We start from the raw sequence: 19,755 nt of genomic DNA, 5'->3' as shown, positions 1-19,755 counted from the left end.
TATGGTGAAATCCTGTTCCATGTAAAACCCCCTCAAAAAACAAGGGGGCACTCCCTCTGTCTGGATGAATAAAAAGGTTCAATCTGCAGAGACGACAAGCCTTCTTTACCGTGAGAACTGTGAATCTATGGAATAGCCTACCGCAGGAGCTGGTCACAGCAGGGACAGTAGATGGCTTTATAAAAGGCTTAGATAATTTCCTAGAACAAAAAAGTATAAGCTCCTATGTGTAGAAATGTTTTCCTTCCCTTTTCCCGTCCCTTGGTTGAACTTGATGGACGTGTCTTTTTTCAGCCGTACTAACTATGTAAAACTTCACACATATATTTAGGCCCTGTTCACACGTCATGTATTTGACGTGTGTTTTACGCGTCCAAAAATGCTTCATTAAGCTACCCATTGAAATCGATGGGAAAGCGCACAGTTAGTACATACAAGGCGTTTTTTTTTTTTAATGCAAGAATATATAGAAGAGGAAAGATCTACTAGGTTCATTGGATAAGCTCTCACCAACCCCCTTTTTTCCCTTTATGTAATCTGTTAATATCTATTTGATGGGCTATTTATTGAATATTGATCTACTATTATGGGAATTGAGTTTGTGTATATCTTTTGATAACCTGGCCAGGTGGTGTGCTTGTTAGGCCCCATGCACACGAGCATGTTCGGTCCGTGATATACGGTCTGTACGTCGGCCGCGTTTCCCGGACCGAACACACTGCAGGGAGCCGGGCTCCTAGCATCATAGTTATGTACGACGCTAGGAGTCACTGCCTATGAAACGCCTGCTGTTTGGGCAAGCGGCAGGACTCTTAAACGAAAGCACGCCATTTAGCTTTTGGAGTGCTGGATTGATTTCTCTGCACCATGTCGCATTTGTAAAGGTACCAGTACAGTGGAAACCCCCCCAAAAGTGACTCAATTTGGGAAACTACACCCCTCAAGGATTGTTCAAGTGGTATAGTGAGCATTTTGACTCCGCAGGTGTTTCATACACTGGGCAGTAAAAAAAATGTAATTTAGATTTCTTTTTTTTTTTTTTAAAGAAAATGTTGCTTTAGCCCCAAATTCATCATTTTCACAAGGGGTTAAAGGAGAAAAAGCAGCCACAGTGTGTTACGCAATTTCTCCTGAATATGTCAATACCCCATTTGTGTAGATAAACTGCTGTTTGAGCACGTGGCGGGGCTCAGAAGTTAAAGAGCACTATGCAACATCTGAGGCCTAGTACGATGGCATTTACTGCCCTGTGTCATGAAAACAGAGGATCTGGGGTGTGAAAACATTAGAAACCCAGAAAAGTGACCCCATTTAGGAAACTAAACCCCTCAAAGAATTCATCTAGCGGTATAGTGAGAAGATTTAGATTGTAATGTAACTAGGAATGTCACGATACTAGAATTTGGACTTTGATACCAATACTTAGTTTAGTATTGCCATTTCGATACCAAAACGATACTTTGCCAACAGTAATAAAAAAAAAAAAAAAGTTCTTCTGTTTTCTGATGTGAGGCGCGAGGTGTGATTACTATTAATGCAAAATTCATTAACCCCATCATGTTTCTCAGTCATAATGGGTTAATATGTAAGGTACATGATGGGGTTAATTACTATTAATGTGAGGCACATGGAGGTTAAATTCATCATCACACCTCGTGCCCCACAATAAGTGAAAGAAAGACTTTTTTTTTTTTTTTTTTTTAAGCGTACACATAAATGATGCAAAAAAAATTTGTTGAGCAGGTTATTACGGCTGCGCCAATACGAATGTGTATTTTATGTATTGAGACTTATTTTAATGTTTATTGTAAAAAAGGTGTATGTGTATTTTTTAAAATGTAACATTAAAGTTTAAAACTACAGTAAAAACAAAGTAATGTACTGGCATATATGTATATTACAGTACATTAGTCTGTGTACGGATAGTACACAGACAGTTGTTAGGACATACCTAAGTATGCCCTAACTGGAAATATGGTAGGACAGCCCTGGGGTCCTTCAATGGACCCTGGGCTGTCTGGCCATATATGGTATGTCCCCCAATCATGTCACAGGAATTCCCTGTGACGCGATCCAAGGGGCATCCCCCCTTCTCCTTTTCCCCTGAATGCTGCAGTCCGCTGTGATCGCAGCATTCAGGGGAATAGCGGTGGAGATGAGAGGTTTCTCTGATCTCCGCCTTTTTCTAGAGTGGGGCTGCGGCTCTGTAATGCAGCCATTGCCACGCTCCTGAAAATAAGTGCGCGCGCGGTCAGCATGAGGTGATGTGGGCGGCACTGAGGACAGAACATGGGTGTTTTGCAGTGCGCCCGCCATGTCCTGTCTTCAGTGTCGCCGCTCATTAGTGCAGCGCTGGCCGCATCGCATCATCCTGACAACACGCACTTGTCAGAAGCGGGGCAATGGCTGTATTACACAGCCGCAGCCCCGCTCTCATACATTCATGTGTTACAATACTGAGCTGTGCAGCCACTCAGCAAAGTATCGAAATACATGAAATAACGGTATCGAACACTTTGGGGATACACAGTATCGAAACCGTATTGATGTTTCGATGCATCGTGCATCCCTAAATGTAACACCTTTCAAGGTATTCATCTAGGGGTATAGTGAGAATTTTTAATTTGTAAAGTGACAACCCTCTAGGTATTCATCTAGGGGTATAATAAAAAATACTTTGATTTTAGTAACTAAGGAGGGCAACCTGTAAAAGCCGCAATGGAGGGAGAGGGAATAGCAGGTCCCACTACCAACCTACCCACCATTCCATAAAATCCAAGGAGGTATGGTATGTTTTGAAATATTATTTCATGCACAGGCCGGCATTTGTGGGACACGTCTCACATTGGTATGTGATGTCCTTACGAATACCTCGCTTGGCGCACACACAGCATTTTTTTTGAGGCTTGTTTTTTTTTCAGTGGGGGGGATTTCAGTGGGGAAATGCTGGCCGGGAATTATCCTGCTGACGGAAGAACCAGATGAACTACCCTCTCCTACCTTGTCATCAAATATCAGGGACTTGATGACCTTCTGAAATTGCGGGAACGTATCCCCACTGCCGGCATATCTGCAGAGGATAAAGGCGTATAAAGCCATCTGTGTAAGATGGACAGAAAGCTTTTTATACCATACATTTGGTCTTGCGCATGGCGCTGTATGGTTTTATGACCTGGTCAGACAGGTCAACGCCACCCATATATTTGTTGTACTCCTGTACACATTATGGTTTGGGAACTTGGGTGGTGGATCCGCGTACAGGGACAAGGCTGCCTCTGCTGTCGTGTATGCTGGTCCGTACAAGGACGTCCCTTTTATTCCTATACTTCAGGAGGAGCAGATCGTCGCTGCAGACAGCTCTGCTCTCTCCTAATTTTAGGATCTGACCCAGCAAAGTTTTGGGGAGGCCCTTCTGATTTCTGCGGATTGTTCCGCACGCCAATGTGGATCTGGATGACGGAACTTTCAGCAATGGGATACTGTTATAAAAGTTGTCCAGGTAAAGATGATATCCTTTGCCAAGTAAAGGATGGATAAGATCCCATACGATCTTTCCACTAATTCCTAGGAAGGGGGGGCATTCTGGGGGATCTATATGAGAGTCTTACCACTCATAAACACTAAAAGAGTACGTGTAACCGGTGGCACTTTCACAGACTTTGTAGAGTTTTATGCCGTACCGGGCTCTTTTATTGGGTAGATACTGCCTGAAGTGCAGTCTACCGTTTGAAGCTCACTAATGACTCATCCACCGAAATATTTTGTTGGGGGGGGTATAAACTTGGGAAAAACTTTTGTAGTAGTGGGCAAACAATGGTCTTATTTTATACAGCCTATCCAAATTTGGGTCCTGTGGGGGTGGGCACTGGCTATTATCATTGTAATGCAGGAACTTTAGGATGGCTTCGAATCGCATCCTTGTCATTACTGTGCGGTAAAGGGGGGTATTATATAAAATATCAGGGGACCAATAGTCTCTAATACTGGGCTTTTTTATGAGACCAAAACTTAAAAATAAGCCCCAAAACTTTCGCAATTCCACTGCGTTTGTAGGGGTCCAATTTTGGCTTCTCCCATAAAAAGAGTTGGGGTTCTGGGCGATAAATTGTACCCCATATATGTTGGTCTGCTGGACCAATAAATCTAAAAGGGCGTCTGGAAAAAAAAACGTTAAAATAGTCAATGGGGCTGAAATCCGTAGTGTCAATTTTAATGCCTGAGGGGGCTGTAAATTTAGGCACCTGGGGGGTATAATTGTCCACAGTTTCCCATGTCAGCTCAGGCAGAGCAGGACCTACGGCTCCTCTGTGCCAACTGGGGGGGGTGCAGACTCAGAGTCACTGTATAAAGATGAAAGCACGAACTGTGCTTCACCTTCACTTGCGCTGTCCGTATTGGAACACATCATTTCATATTCTTCCTCGGCTGAGAAGACTCTTTTGGCCATAATTTAGTTCAGCTACTAACTAACAAAAAATTTTTGTCACTTTTTTTATTTTTAACAAAAAATAAACAGCGCTACTCTCAACTGCAGAATGAGAACAGACCAGCGACCCTGCTGTATTCAAAGAGTAAGCGTACCCTACCTACCAGGGGGAAAACGAAATGAGACGTGGCATTGCTACCTAACAGGGAACTCGGGCAGTGGGCAATCTAGGGACACAGCAGGGTGATGGCGACCAGGTACTGCGACAAGTGATATCACGGCACAGATCACACGGCAGAAGGACACTGGCTGACAAATGATATAATTATCTAACCAGTGGGCACCAAATGGGGTCATCAGTGGGCACAACAGGGGCAGATCGCTGGGTTTTGTTCTTTTAACAATCTTTCACTGGCTTCTGACAAGCTCTCTGACAGGAATGAGCATGTCAGAGCCGGAGATGCCGGCACAACAAGTCTCCTGCGCTGTGATTTGCCTGTCAGTACTGACTGGCCAATCACAGCTCTTGCCAGCATGGGACCACTCTGATTGGTCCTGTGCCGCGAGTCCTGCTCGGCAACAGTCTATGACTGTTGCGATCAGGACGCTGTCACTGTGTCTGTTGACATGGTGACAGTTTAAAGCTTGGGTGTAACTCTATGCCCTATTATGGGAAATCACTGATTCTGGTCGTACAGTCAAGCCCAATCGCGGGAAGGGGTTAAAGGCTATGTAAACATTTTTAGGGGCATTTATTTATTTATTTTTTAAATAAGCTCAATCAGTGGGATTGGTGCAACTTTATAAATAGTCTTTATTAAAAATAATTGTAACTTTTTTAGATACAGCTGCTCTGTATACTGAGCAGCTGTATGTAGCGCTAAATCCTGTTTCCATCAGGTCCGCGGAACTGACTTGTTCAGAGACAGCAGGTCAAGGGGTTCTCTGACACGCAGGATCCATCCATTGTCCATCACATCTAAGTTCATACGTATATGCCCCTCGAAGGTGTACATGGCCTTTAACCCCTTAGCGACCAGCCCATTTTAGGCCCTAATGACCAAACTATTTTATTCGTTTTTCTATAGTCGCATTCAAAGAGCTATAACTTTTTTATTTTTTCGTCTACATAGCTGTAAGAGGACTTGTTTTTTGCGGGATTAGTTGTACTTTTTAATAGCACCATTTTTGGGTACATATAATTTTTTTATTAACTTTTTTGGGGGGATTATAAAAAAAAAATGAAATTCCGCCATTGTTCTATGCGTTTTTAAATTGACGCCGTTCACTATGCGACGTAAATAACATGTTACCTTTATTCTATGGGTCGGTACGATTACGGCGATACCACATATGTAGAGGTTTTTTGTTTTACGACTTTTGCACAATAAAAACACTTTTGAACTAAAATTATTTGCTTTTGCATCGTCGCTTTCCAAGAGCCGTAATTTTTTTATTTTTTCATCAATGCAGTGATTTTTTGGGCTTGTTTTCTGCGGGACGAGACGTAGTTTTGAATGGTACTGTTTTGGGGTGCATGGGACTTATTGATTCATTTTTATTATGACTTTTTTAGGGGGCAATGGAAAAAAATTGCAATTTCGCCATTTATTTTTTGCGTTTTTTTTTTTACGGTGTTCACCTTGCGGTTTAAATTACATGTTAACTTTATTAATGGAGTCATTACGGTCGCGGTGATACCACATATGTGTACGTTTATGTATTTTTTACACTTTTACTAAATAAAACCACTTTTTATGGAAAAAAATGTTTTGTTTTTTTTTTTTACTTCAACTTTTATTATTAATCTTTATTTCACATATATTACTTATTTTATTAGTCCCACTAGGGGACTTTACTGTGCGATCTTCAGATCGCTGATATAATGCTCTGGTATACTTCGTATACCAGAGCATTATTGCCTGTCAGTGTAAATCTGACAGGCAATATGTTAGGACGTGCCTCCGGCGCGTCCTAACAGGCATATGTCCAGGGCAGACCTGGGGGCTTTTATCAAGCCCCTGGCTGCCATGACACCCCATCGGAGACCCACGATTGCATTCGCGGGCCGCCGATGGGTAACAGAGGGAGCTCACTCCATCTGTAAATAAAGTAAAATGCCGCGGTCGCTATTGGCGGCATTTAACGGGTTAAACGGCCGCGATCGAAGTAAACTTCAATCGCGGGCGTTGGAGCAGGAGCTCAGCTGTCATCAGACAGCAGAGCCCCGGCTCCAGCCTGCACGGGAGACCCATGCAGGACTTAGACTAGGCGAACGTGAAAAGGCGTCAGCCTAGCCTAAGGCCCCTTAGTGACCAACGTAAAAAGGCGTATTGGTGGTCACTAAGGGGTTAAGTACATTTTATTAAAATGCTCTAATGTAATTCTGTTTGGCACACCAACTGTGCAGTAAGTGTGTATAGGACGGCCTTTTTCATTGCATAGTTCTAAAATGTATAGAACTTGCTGTTCTGCTAATCTGTTGTCCGCATGGCATCTTAGACATTATCCGCCATTGGTGTTCTACTAAAAATAACCACTTTATTATTGGAAGTAATTTATTGAACAGACATTTTAGGTAGTATGCGAATTATAGGAATGCTGTACATGTGTGTACTAGTTATTATTCATTGTACTGTACATTGTTTTGGGTTACTGCAATTTCGGGGATGTATGATTTCCTAGTCATGCGATAAACATAATGGACCATAAAATGTCAGACTAAAAGAACATTGTGAACTCTCTGGAGCTTGACCTGTGAATGTTATTTTACTGGACTCCCCTCCGGTTACAGGTTGCCATCTACAAGTCTGTGCCAACCAGACTGCTTTCACGTGCTTGGGGTCGTCTGAATCAGGTGGAATTGCCAACATGGCTGAGGAAACCTGTTTACAGTCTGTATATTTGGACTTTTGGCGTGAACATGAAAGAGGCAGCGGTGGAAGATCTGCACCATTATCGAAATCTCAGCGAGTTCTTCCGCAGGAAACTGAAGCCACAGGCACGACCTGTATGTGACTCCCATAGTGTGGTATGTAGAAGATGCTAAGTTTAGAAGACACTGATGTAAATCAATAGTGTACATTATTCTGCCATAAAACATAGGGGCTGCAGCATTGTAGAGAACATCCTTTGGCACTGCTCAGAGATTTTGGCTTCCGAATGTCTGACATAACATCCTATGCAAAGCTTTATTGATTTAATTGAACCTTTGTTCAGGATGTTGTATCCGATTTCCACTGAAGTGCTGAAAGGGCTTGGATTTAGGCCTTATTCACACAAACGTGTTTTACGTCCATGATACGCACGTGAAAATCACGCGCGTCGCACGGACCTATGTTAGTGAATGGGGCCGTTCAGACAGTCCGTGATTTTCACGCATCGTATGTCCGTTGCATAAAACTCACGACATGTCCTATACTTAGGCGATTTTCGCGCATCCCGCACCCATTGAAGTCAATGGGTGCGTGAAAATCGCACGCAGCACACGGAAGCACTTGCGTGATTCGCGCAACAGTAGATAAAGAAATGAGGGAAAAAATAAAAGCACTTCCTTAATTTATTTTTCTAAACCTCAAAACCGCGTGTCATAAGGATGGCATATGCGTGAATATCACGCAGCAAACACTGATGACACACGGAACTGCAAAGCGCACACGTTCGTGGGAATAAGGCCTTACTATAGATTTGGAAATAATCACAGTTCTAGGCACATGAACCACACCAATATGATCTCCTGACGTCTTTATTACATCGCCAAAAATGACTTTTTAGTGGATCTATCCTTCAAGTCTGAATTAGTTTTTTTTTTATAGAATGTATGTGTAATGTGATTGAAAAACATTTTTCAAATTGAGATTTGTTTTACTTCTTGCGCACAGAATAGCTCTGAGTCCAGGACCACACACACTCAGTTCTGGGCTCAGTTTTTTTTTAGCCAACACAGGATTAGACACACTTCTGGATCCGTCCTCTGATCGCGCGGGTACTGACAGTGTACACTCGCGATCAGCGGCAGGAGAACGGCTGTTATACACAGCCTGGCTCCTGCTGCAACTGCCGGAATCGAAGGCGCTCTGATTCCGGCAGTTTAACCCATTAAATGCCTCTGTCCATAGCGACATCTAATGTGTTTGAGAGAGGGAGGGAACTCCCTCTGTCACCCCATCGGCGCGCCCGCAAAGAAATCGCAGGCGCCGTCAGGTTTCCATGGCAGCCGGGGGCCTAACAAAGACCCTCCAGGTCTGTCTTCAGCAAATGCGTGACAGGCGGCAATGCTTTGATATACTAAGTATACCAAAACATTATATATGCGATCAACAGATCACATAGTGAAGTCCCCTGGTGGGACAAAAAAAAAAAATGTAAAGCAGTTAAATAAAGTTTGAAAAAATCAAATAAAACTACACTTTTTTTGCCCAAAAAGTGGTTTTATTTAGTAAGTGTCAAAACAAATAACACATACACGGTATCCACGCGATCGTAAAGACTTGAACAATAAAATGAACACCTTAATTAAACCGCCGGATGCACGGCGCCCCAAAAAAACGCAAAAAACAATGGCAAAATTCTTTCTTCCATTTTTAATAAAAAAATGAAATAAAAGTTAATCTATAAGTCCTATGTACCCCAAAATAGTAGTATGAAAACGACACCTTGGCCCGCAAAAATCAAGCTCACATACGGCCACATCGACGGAAAAATAAAAAAATTACGTCTATGGAATGCAGCGATGCAAAAACAAGTAATTTTTTTCTAAAAGGGTTTTTATTGTGCAAACGTAGGAAAAACATAAAACCTTTACATATTTGGTATCCCCGTAATCGTGCCGACCCATAGAACATGTTGTTTACGCTGCATAGTAAACGGCATAAATTTATAACGTGAAAATCAATGCTGGAATAGCTGCTTATTTTCAATTCTCTCCTAAAATAAAGTTAATAAGAGTAAATCGATATATTGTAAGCATCTAAAAATGGTACAATTACAAAATACAACTCGTCCCGCAAAAAACAAGGTCCTATACGGCTATGTCCACGGAATGCGAACGCGACCGTGAAAAAACAAAAAATAATCCTTGGTCATTAATGCGCAAAATGGCCTGGTCATTAAGGGGTTAAAGCGGTGTGTGTGATCCTGGCCCAATACTGATCACATCTAAGGTCATTAACTTATGTGATCGCTATTCGGGTTATCCTGTGGCTCTTTCGACTGACCGCTATCGTGAGTATAACCAGCTTTAGACTTCGTTCATTTGATAAAATGGAAAGTTGCATTGATTTGCGGGAGCTACAAGCGTCTCATATACTGTCCCCCCAGTGAGTGTACCTAGATTTTTTTTTTTTTTTTTGTGTCCCAATGTTTGTCCATTTTCTCTTTTGAGTAGAAACATAAAACCAGCTTGGTACTTGTGTCAATTCTAATTAAATCCATTTGGTCCTCTCCAGATAAGCCCATCTGATGGAAAGATTCTTCACTTTGGCCGAGTGAAAAACTGTGAAGTGGAGCAGGTTAAGGGGGTGACCTATTCACTGGAATCCTTCTTAGGACCACAGACCTGGACTGAGAATCTGCCCTTCAGTAAGAGTAAGATCAGCATTTGTGCTACCAAGTTTAGTGGTTGGCACAACGTATCACTTAGTTTCATTTTATTTCCGTTTTTAGTAGGATAAACATGCTTGTAATGAAGCGCAAACGTGACGAAGGTTTTAGGAGTTACTACATACAGACTGAGCTTGATATCCTTGTTTTTTTCCTGTAGATTAAACACCTTTTGCCTTATCTGTTCATTATTTTAATAGCATTTCAAAGGTCATTCACTGTTGGCAATTGGTCAACAGGAGGTGTAGTTTGGCTAGATCTAGAATTTTCTTATTCCTTTTTTAAAGGGAAGGTGTCATGAATTATTTTTTTATATATTATTGCTTTTAGTATGTCATTAAAATAAAAAAAAATTATTTGTATTTTTGTGTTGTACTTTTTTCTACTTCTCTATGGGGGCTGCCATTTTTTTTTCATCTCTGTATGTTTCGATTAACGACACATACAGAGATGGAATACGGCACATACAACCCCATAGAGAATGCGAATGGGAGCCGTTCCATTCACTATAGCGTACACAGTCTGTGTGGGAACGGTCGCATGCGCCGCTCCCACACAGACCAAAAGGAAGGTCTTTGGCAGAGCGACATCCGGCGCCATTTTCATGTGGACCGGAAGCCACGACCGGACAGTAAGATGACTACTTCCGGTCGCGGCTTCCGGCCATATGTTCAGACGCAAGGACTAGGAGTGGAGGCAGCAGGAGCAGGTAAGTTATGTTTGTGTATGTTCGTGTTATACTGTGTGATTATCACTGTATCTAATCCTCCTACACTGTGCATTCGCTCAAAAAATGGCGGCACACAGTGTAGGAGGTTTGAACATTCAACCCCCTCCTTTCTCCTGGCACTAGCCAGGATAAAGGAGGGGGGATTGTGTAAGGACACTAGAGCGAGTGTGTCTTCTCCAATTTTGCAGCATAAAGCAATGAGGTTGCTTTACCACATGCCAATGCTGCAATATTGGGAATTGCTCCCTCTAGTGACCAGCACATGGAAATGTTATAAATTAGAATCTAATTTATAATATTTCCTGACTTGTGAAAAAATTAAAACAATGTGTAATCATTTATATACTGTTAAACTAAAAAAAAAAAAATTTCTAGCGACACATTCCCTTTTAAGGTTTCTTTTTGTTTTGTTTTTTTACTAGTAATATAAACAACCGGTAAAAAATATTTTCTCTAGCTTCATTCCAGGACCAGCTAGTAACAAAGGAAGGAAATGAGCTGTATCACTGTGTCATTTACCTGGCCCCTGGTGACTATCACTGCTTTCACTCGCCAACAGACTGGAATGTTTATCATCGACGGCACTTTCCAGGTACTAACAGTTTTATAAAGCAAAGTGTACATGTGAACCATTCTATGTTCCATCATTTGTTATTAACAGATATAGCCCTTGCATAGAAAATTAGATGATTCAGTCTCGCAAAGTAATCTGGAAGAGTTCTGTGCCGATAAAATTGCTGGAGGCTTTAGGGCATGCCCCCACGTGGCGGATTTCCTCCGCAACTGTCCGCATCAATGCCGCACCTAATCCGGGTTGCGGATTACGGCTGCGGATCTGCCCACAATGTGCAGTAAATTGATGCGGACTAGCTGCTGCGGACTGCGGGAAAAGTGCTTCCCTTCTCCCTATCAGTGCAGGATAGAGAGAAGGGACAGCACTTTCCCTAGTGAAAGTAAACGAATTTCATACTTACCGGCCGTTGTCTTGGTGACGCGTCCCTCTTTCGGCATCCAGCCCGACCTCCCTGGATGACGCGGCAGTCCATGTGATCGCTGCAGCCTGTGATTGGCTGCAGCCGTCACTTAGACTGAAACGTCATCCTGGGAAGCTGGACTGGAGACAGAAGCAGGGAGTTCTCGGTAAGTATGAACTTCTATTTTTTTACAGGTTGCTGTATATTGGGATCGGTAGTCACTATCCAGGGTGCAGAAACAGTTACTGCCGATCGCTTAACTCTTTCAGCACCCTCGACAGTGACTATTTACTGACGTCTCCTAGCAACGCTCCCGTAATTCCGGGAGCCCCATTGACTTCCTCAGTCTGGCTGTAGACCTAGAAATACATAGGTCCAGCCAGAATGAAGAAATGTCATGTTAAAAAAGCAAGACGCATCCGCAGCACACATAACATGTGCATGACAGCTGCGGACTTCATTGCGGAACTTAGAATCTCCATTGAAGTCAATGGAGAAATTCCGCCATGAGTCCGCAACCAGTCCGCCACTGCTCCGCAACAGACAGAGCATGCTGCGGACACCAAATTCCGCTCCGCAGCCTATGCTCCGCAGCGGAATTTTACGCATCGTCTAAACGAACACTTCTAAATTTAAGTGGAAGTCAATGGAGAAACGGCTCCGCTGCGGATTAACGCTGCGGAGTGTCCGCAGCGGAATTCAAGTGAAATTCCGCCACGTGTGAACCCAGCCTTAGAGTACGGCCACACGGTGCAGTCACGGTGCGTTTATGTTGCGTTTTTAAACCGCAGCAAGTCATTTTTCAACAGAAGTCAATGGTGAAATGTTTGTAATATAACAGCAGCAGTCTGTCCATAACAATGTGTTTTTTGTGCAGTAACTGCATCTTCATAATGTCCATCTGCATGCAGTTAATGACCGCGCTGCCAAAGTTGTTGTTGAACTGCTTGTGTTTTTGATAACCGTTCTGCAATGCATTGTAATGAACTATATACAGAAAGCACCTAACAAACTTCAACACGGGTGAAAACTATGTCCTTCAATTATTTCCTTTAAAAAAACGCAACAGAATTGCAGCATTAGAGACAAAACGCATGCTGTTGACCGCATGCTATTTTCAAACGCAACAAAACCGCGTCAACGACGCACCGTGTGGCCTTGCCCTTATGCAGTGAAGCGCTCTAAAAGGCCACCTCCCCATCTCTTATCCAGTCCAGATTTCTTGTGACAGATTTTAGGTCCATCAAAAACTATGTATATTGGCCGTCCCCATTGACCACTCTATTAGCCCATTTTTTCATTGCAATTTTGGGTGGTCGTCAGGTTTCATTGTATTAGATTTTTCATTATTATCAGAAATGGCTGTCATTTTGCAGACCAAGATCACTAGCGAATATCAACTGCAGTGTCAATGCATGTATGGAAAATATAATAAACAAATTTACCCCATTGTGATATAGTTTATAAAATTTCATCAGTGCATTAAAGTGGCCCTCCAATTCTTACGTCCCACCCGATCTGACACGGGGTGTAGTAGTATGCATGTGCACGCTGGGCAGTGCAGTTACCAACCCAACGAGGCCTGGAGAGTATCGTGCACAGGACCTATTCTAATTAATAGGACCCATGCATGAAACTCTCTGGGTGTTGTACGGTTGCATCAGCAATTGTATTGCCCAGCGTGAACTTTGCCTATCACGTTAGATGGGGCAAGACATCAGAATTGGAGGAACACTTTTATGCAATTCTATTACAAAATCAGTGTCTCAACCCCGTTTTTTAACATACATATCTCAAAGCCACCAAGTCTTTAACTACAGGAGTGATTATGTATCCCAATGCTATATGTGAGTGTTTTCCATAGCACTCTTTTTTGCTGTATGAAGCACTTATCACTCCTCCTAGCAATGTGGACACCCCATACCTCCCCCCCCCCCAATAAGTGATTCCCTACTATGAGAGTATCCACTTTAGTATGCATTGTTTTGACACGGACTCTTCCTTCTCAATACTGTATGTGATGCTCTGCAATGTAACTAATGTGCTACTTCTCTCATCTGGGCGCCCCTAGAAGTACCCTGACTAAGGCCCCATGCACACAACAGCAAAAAACCTCCGTTTTTGCGGACCGCAATTGCGGTCCGCAAAAACGGAGCCATTCACTTTCATTAAACACTGACACCTTTCCGTAACACTACGGAAGGGTGTCAGTGCCGTGGAAATGTTCCTGGAATTATGGAACATGTCCGTTCTTTCGCATTTTGCGGGCCGTGCTCCCATACTTTGTATGGGAGCACGGCCCGAAAATGCGGCTGTCAGTTAGCGGCCGGCTGTGCCCGCAATCGTGGGCCGTGATTGCGGGCACGGTTGTGTGCATGGGGCCTAACCCTCATGTTTTACTACTGCTGTTTATTACCTGAAAAGTCACAAATAAAGAAGTTAGTTATAACATTGTTGATTCCATAGGATCTCTCATGTCTGTGAACCCAGGAGTTGCTCGGTGGATAAAAGAGTTATTCTGTTACAATGAACGTGTTGTACTCACAGGGGGATGGAAACATGGATTCTTCTCACTTACTGCAGTCGGTGCTACCAATGTCGGTTCCATCCGCATATATTTTGACAGAGTAAGTGATTTTAGCTTAATGAATGTATTGCATTTCTAATCGGAGTTTGAAAAAAAACAAAAAACAATATTTTTGGCTTTGACATCAGTCAACCTTCCCTATATAAACTGAGAATTTTTATGATCTACTCCTGGCTTTCCTGTGTGAAAGTCTATACGATACATTTAAAAAAAATTAACCGATGTAAACTTGGAAGAAAAAAAGAACCAGCACGGCAACATCCTGATCTGCCGTAAGCTGGCTGACAGTGATTTCAGACGGCCGACTTCTGAACGCTTTGTTGTCTATTGTACAGCTATGAGAAGTTAAATCAACAAATCACTGATGGATCTCTGCCTGAATCTGCAGCCTGGTCTTTCTATTGATCGGATGCAAACCTGTCTTTCTAACGACTGCACCCGATAACAGAAATAGTACAAGTAAAGGGAGGAAACCTCCAGCTCACCAGTTTGGTGCGTCTCCTGACTCCCCGCTCGGATCCCCGCTACGGCTGGCGGTATGTATTAGGAAAAACAGTAGAAATGATCCAGCGCTGAGTCCCGTTGTTAGCTAAAAAGGAAGCGATGTTCCCATCTTTATTGGGGTAATGTAAGTTAAAATTGTAAGGAGACGCAGTCCCAGGAAAAATGTGAGTAGGCGGTTGTGCCCTGGCCTACGCGTTTCGAGCAACTCCTGTGCTCTTAGTCATGGCAAAGAAATGGCACATTTCTTTGCCATGACTAAGAGCACAGGAGTTGCTCGAAACGCGTAGGCCAGGGCACAACCGCCTACTCACATTTTTCCTGGGACTGCGTCTCCTTACAATTTTAACTTACATTACCCCAATAAAGATGGGAACATCGCTTCCTTTTTAGCTAACAACGGGACTCAGCGCTGGATCATTTCTATTGTTTTTCAGAAATAGTACAACACGGCAGATAAACTTTTAAACAAATATTCGTCTTCAGTTGGCATAAAACGATCTAATTTGGCCTTTGTGCCAAGCCAAAACCTTTAGGGTGGATTCACACGAACGTGTAATACGTCCGTGCAACGCGCTTGCTTTTCACGCGGGTCGCACGGACCTATGCTAGTCTATGGGGCAGTGCAGACTGTCAGTGATTTTTGCGCAGCGTGAGTCCGCTGTGTAAAACTCACGGCAGGTCCTATATTTGTGCGTTTTTTGCACATCACACATCCATTGAAGTCAATGGGTGCGTGAAAATCATACATGCCACACGGAAGCACTTCCGTGGGAAGCGCGTGATTTGCGCAGCAGCAGGCAAACTATGATTGCAAACAGAAAAGCGCCATGTGCTTTTCTGTTTACAAACATACAGAGTGTCATAATGATGGCGGCTGCACGAAAAGCACGCAGCCGTGCACCATATGATCATGACACGGAGCTGTGAAGTGCCTTTTGCACACGCAAAATGCCGCGTTTTTTTGCATGCGCAAAGCGCACACACTTGTCTAAATCCGCCCTTAGGTTGTAATGACACATGCAGTTTGAGGTGCACTGATTCCAGCCTTAGGCCACAAGCACACGATGCGTATTACATTTTCCTGCGGCAAATCCGCAGCATCATACAGTACCAGTTAAGTCCAAGTAATCTCATCTACACGTTGCAGGATTTTTCCGCACCTAAATTGACCTGCAGTCCAGATTTTAAAATCTGCAGCATGTCAATTTATCTTACACTTCTGAGACTGAAGCGCATCTGACAAGTTTATCAAAAAACTGCACCAAAATCCGCAGCATAAAAACTGCACCCATTTACAAATCAAAATGTAAAAAAAATGCAGGATTTTAGCAGCGGAATTACCCGTTTACCTGTGGTTTTGATGCAGCTTTTTCACATCAAGTTTCGCAATGTGTGCGTGTAGCCTTAGGCTGCCTTTATACGTTTGGACTTCCGTCCAATTTCAATCAAATCAGTATCTATCTAAATTCATGTGTCTAAATAGCAAATTGATCTGAAATCTGTCTGATCTGACATGCTTAAAAATCTGTGTGTGCCAATCGCCATTATGACCATGATTGTTGTTGGTAAATGACATTTGAAACTATTTCATTAGAGAATAAGATTTTATCTTGGCAAGACCAAAACGGATGAAGACTAGGACTGATTCCCTGTGTGCGTGCATTCGTGTGTAAACTGCCAACTCAGACCAAGCTTGTAGATATTGAAATTGGCCTAAAATCAATCTGTAAACCCAGCCCTAAGGTGGCCATACATCATTCAGCTATTCCTCCATATACAAATGCATGTGTGCTCAATAGGGAGAGGAGAATAAGCTTCTAGCAGTAGCTTATCTACCGCGGCAACAAAGGATCCAACATACCCTATCTTGCTTTCCCCTGACATCTGCATTTGGGGGAGTCAGGACACCTCCACAATATGTATAACCACTTGTAGATTCTGTTCACACTTGCATCATGCGTTCCTTTTTACAGGAGCCATGGCAGAAAAGACAAGTGTCAACAGGGCCTTATCTGCACTTTTATATAAAAATAATTTAAAACAATTTTTTTTCCTTTTACATTAGGATTTACAAACCAACAACCCACGTTACAGCAAAGGCTCTCATAATGATATGAGTTATGTAACGAACAATAACCAGGATGGCATTGTTATGAGGAAAGGAGAACAGCTGGGAGAATTCAACCTTGGTTCCACCATAGTTCTAATTTTTGAGGCACCAAAGGATTTTACATTTAACCTGAAGGCTGGACAGAAAATCCACTTTGGAGAGGCTGTGGGCTCCCTGTAGGAAGAGAGGAGTCGATTTTGTTTCCTGAAGAAAGGCCAGTGGCTGTTCATCTGTACCGGTGTGAGAGGCTCAAATCAACGATTCTATGCAAATTGGACTCGTGTGCACCTGCTGGACCGATGGCAGTTCTGCAGATCCAGACCATCTGCTATGGCTACTGCCTCCCACACCAGCCTATTAGTCTCACTTCACACTTTTATTTTCATTGTGTTCATGAGGCGTGGCTTCGTGCCATGAAGCTAGAGAAAAGATGATCAGGCTTTGAGGAATAGGTCAAGACATGTTTAATATCTGATTTAAATTTTGGTGGCAGAAATCATTGTTTTAATTGAAATATGACAGTTGAGACACTGCCAACCTCAGGGAAGTGCTACCCCTTTATGGCAGGTTTAGCGTTCCGGTGAGATGATGGCAGCTACAGGGGTGTCTGCTTATAGGGTAACAAAGCGTGCTGGCCCTTTTGTTTGTCAGTCCAGGAATGGTAATTCTGCCTAAGGGAGCCATAGCTCATTACTTTTATATTTCTAAAAAAAAATATATAAAAAAATAAATGATTAATACATGAACTCATTTAATAGCATACATTTTGAAATAAAACAATTGCAAACACTGACTTATTTGTTTAAATCTTGGTTAAGTACATAAATCCATTGATGTGGCAATTTCTTGGATACGACGGACATAGGCCTGAACGTGCAGCTTCTCCACCCTTAGTTTCTGTTCATGGTTTTCTATCTGTTCTTCAAGCTGTAAAAGAGAGAGAAGTTTCATTCTAAACAGAACATTTTCTCACATTTTAAATTGCCAACAGGCCATGCTGGAAGTCATTTTTACACTATATATTTTTGATTCTGCACACTTAGTTTTTATGAAGAGTGATAACTCCTCTGCATACACTAAGGGCTTGTCCACACGTAATGGAATTGCTGCCAAAAATTTCTGCAGCAATTCCACTGCAGAAAAACGTCAGTTTCCTGTGTTATTTTTTCGATGCTGGGAGAGGGCGACCTCTCCACTGAAACGCAGCAATTCATTCCACTTTCCACAGCAGGACTTGACATGCTGCAGTATGAAAAATATGCACCGCAGGTGAATTTCTGCTCGGAAATATTATGCAGCGTGTGGATGGGATTTGTAAATCTCACCCACTTTGCTGCTACTGTATTCTGCTGCATATTTTCCGGATGGGGGGCTCTGAGCAAAGTCAGTCTCCTTTCCCCTTTGGCAGGTGACAGTCCCTTCCTACTTTACCAATCTGCAGGGAAAGTAAAGATCTATAGTGAAGATGTATACTGTGTGATATCTACAGTATACACTCCCTTAGAAACCATTGAAAATAAGACAATGGGCATATGCAGAATTCATATCTGCTGTCCGGATGCAGAACTTTATAGTCTTAAAGGATATGTACATCTTTGAAAACTTTTTTTTTTTTAAAGAAAAACGTGTACAAGTGTGTTTGGTACCGCTTTCTAGTTACTTTTTATTTATTTTTAGTGTTTTGTGCTGGGACCTGAATCAGAGACAGCTGCTTGGTATTCTGTATAAAGAGCAGCTGTATCTCAGTCAGACCAGCGGCACTGATGGGTTTGGTGACAGCAGGTCTGATCCACCACTTTGAACACAGAATTGATTTTATATTTATAAAATAAATCACTGTGTAGGATGTATGTAACTGGTTGAACCAATAAATACAGTTAGTGTATGCAACTGAGTTTTCACTAAGAATTTATCCATATAGGGTTTTACCAATCTGCGTCGACTTTGCACCCATTGTTAACTAACCACTTTCCCAACATTTGACAATTATGCCATAGCCGGGAACTTTGGAGCAGGCTCATGAGCAGTTGGAAAAGGAAGAGATACCCCCTTCCGGCAATCCATCATATTTGTGGGGTGCGTGCCTATATAAGGCCCCTAGGTCTGCCATCATTCTGCTCCTATTAAGCCTTGCCAGAGGCAAACCACAATATATGCAATACATAAGTATTGCAGTACATTGTGTAAGCGATCCAATGGATCGTTTGTTCAAGTCCCGTAAGGTGACTGATAAAAAAAAAAAATATATACAAAAGCAAAAATTAAAAAGTGCAAAAAAAACAAACACAAAACAGTTGCCCCCTAAAGCAATGGAAAAAACAATTGGTATCACCACATCTGTAAAAGCCCAAACCAGTACAATATTATGTTTCACTGGCGTGGTCAAAAATAATGAATTGCTGCTTTTCTTAGTCACCTCACCTCCCACATAAAAATAGAATAAAAAGTCGCTTGTATCCCACAATTGTGCCAATAATAGCTCATTACACAAAAAAAAAAAAAGCTCTTACACAGCTAAAATCAAATAAAAGTTATGGATCTCAGAATATGGTGACACAAAATGATTTTTTTTTTTAACAAACACATTTGTTATCACTGTAAATGTACCGACCTATAGAATAAAAGGTGACATATACATTTTGTGGCATTCACTTTGCAGGATAAATATCACAAAAACAAATTATATGGCTGAATTGCCGTTTTTACATTACCCCATGAAAGAGTTAAAAGTTAATCAATAAGCTGTATGTACTCAAATGGTGCAATTGAAAAACAAGTTATCACGCAAAAAACAAACCCTCATACAGCTACGTTGATAGAAAA

The 19,755-nt window shown here is 42.3% G+C and overlaps 2 protein-coding genes across 8 annotated transcripts in view; one reads left to right on the top strand and one right to left on the bottom strand.

Moving 5' to 3' along the window:
* The window catches only part of PISD (phosphatidylserine decarboxylase), a 33,864-nt gene extending 16,201 nt beyond the window's left edge, over positions 1 to 17,663 (top strand). For 4 of the 6 annotated variants that reach the window (XM_075831583.1, XM_075831598.1, XM_075831605.1 and 1 more), the window contains 5 exons: positions 7,221 to 7,457; positions 9,874 to 10,012; positions 11,215 to 11,349; positions 14,198 to 14,358; positions 16,888 to 17,663. In XM_075831583.1, coding sequence (XP_075687698.1) covers positions 7,221 to 7,457; positions 9,874 to 10,012; positions 11,215 to 11,349; positions 14,198 to 14,358; positions 16,888 to 17,112 — 897 coding nt within the window. In that variant the 3' untranslated portion in view covers positions 17,113 to 17,663. Of the gene's footprint in view, positions 1 to 7,220; positions 7,458 to 9,873; positions 10,013 to 11,214; positions 11,350 to 14,197; positions 14,359 to 14,653; positions 14,855 to 16,887 lie in introns of all 6 variants that reach the window. The other 2 variants (XR_012849717.1, XM_075831576.1) reach the window with 2 other exon arrangements.
* Positions 17,664 to 17,666: 3 nt separating this feature from the next.
* The window catches only part of SFI1 (SFI1 centrin binding protein), a 115,141-nt gene continuing 113,052 nt past the window's right edge, over positions 17,667 to 19,755 (bottom strand). The window contains exon 31 of one of the 2 annotated variants that reach the window (XM_075831543.1): positions 17,667 to 17,859. In XM_075831543.1, coding sequence (XP_075687658.1) covers positions 17,746 to 17,859 — 114 coding nt within the window. In that variant the 3' untranslated portion in view covers positions 17,667 to 17,745. The remainder of the gene's footprint in view (positions 17,860 to 19,755) is intronic. The other variant, XM_075831546.1, reaches the window with a different exon arrangement.

The sequence above is a fragment of the Rhinoderma darwinii genome, chromosome 1, assembly GCF_050947455.1.
Source record: "Rhinoderma darwinii isolate aRhiDar2 chromosome 1, aRhiDar2.hap1, whole genome shotgun sequence".
Classification (NCBI taxonomy): Eukaryota; Metazoa; Chordata; class Amphibia; order Anura; family Rhinodermatidae; genus Rhinoderma; species Rhinoderma darwinii.
This window is presented reverse-complemented; position numbering and strand designations above follow the sequence as displayed.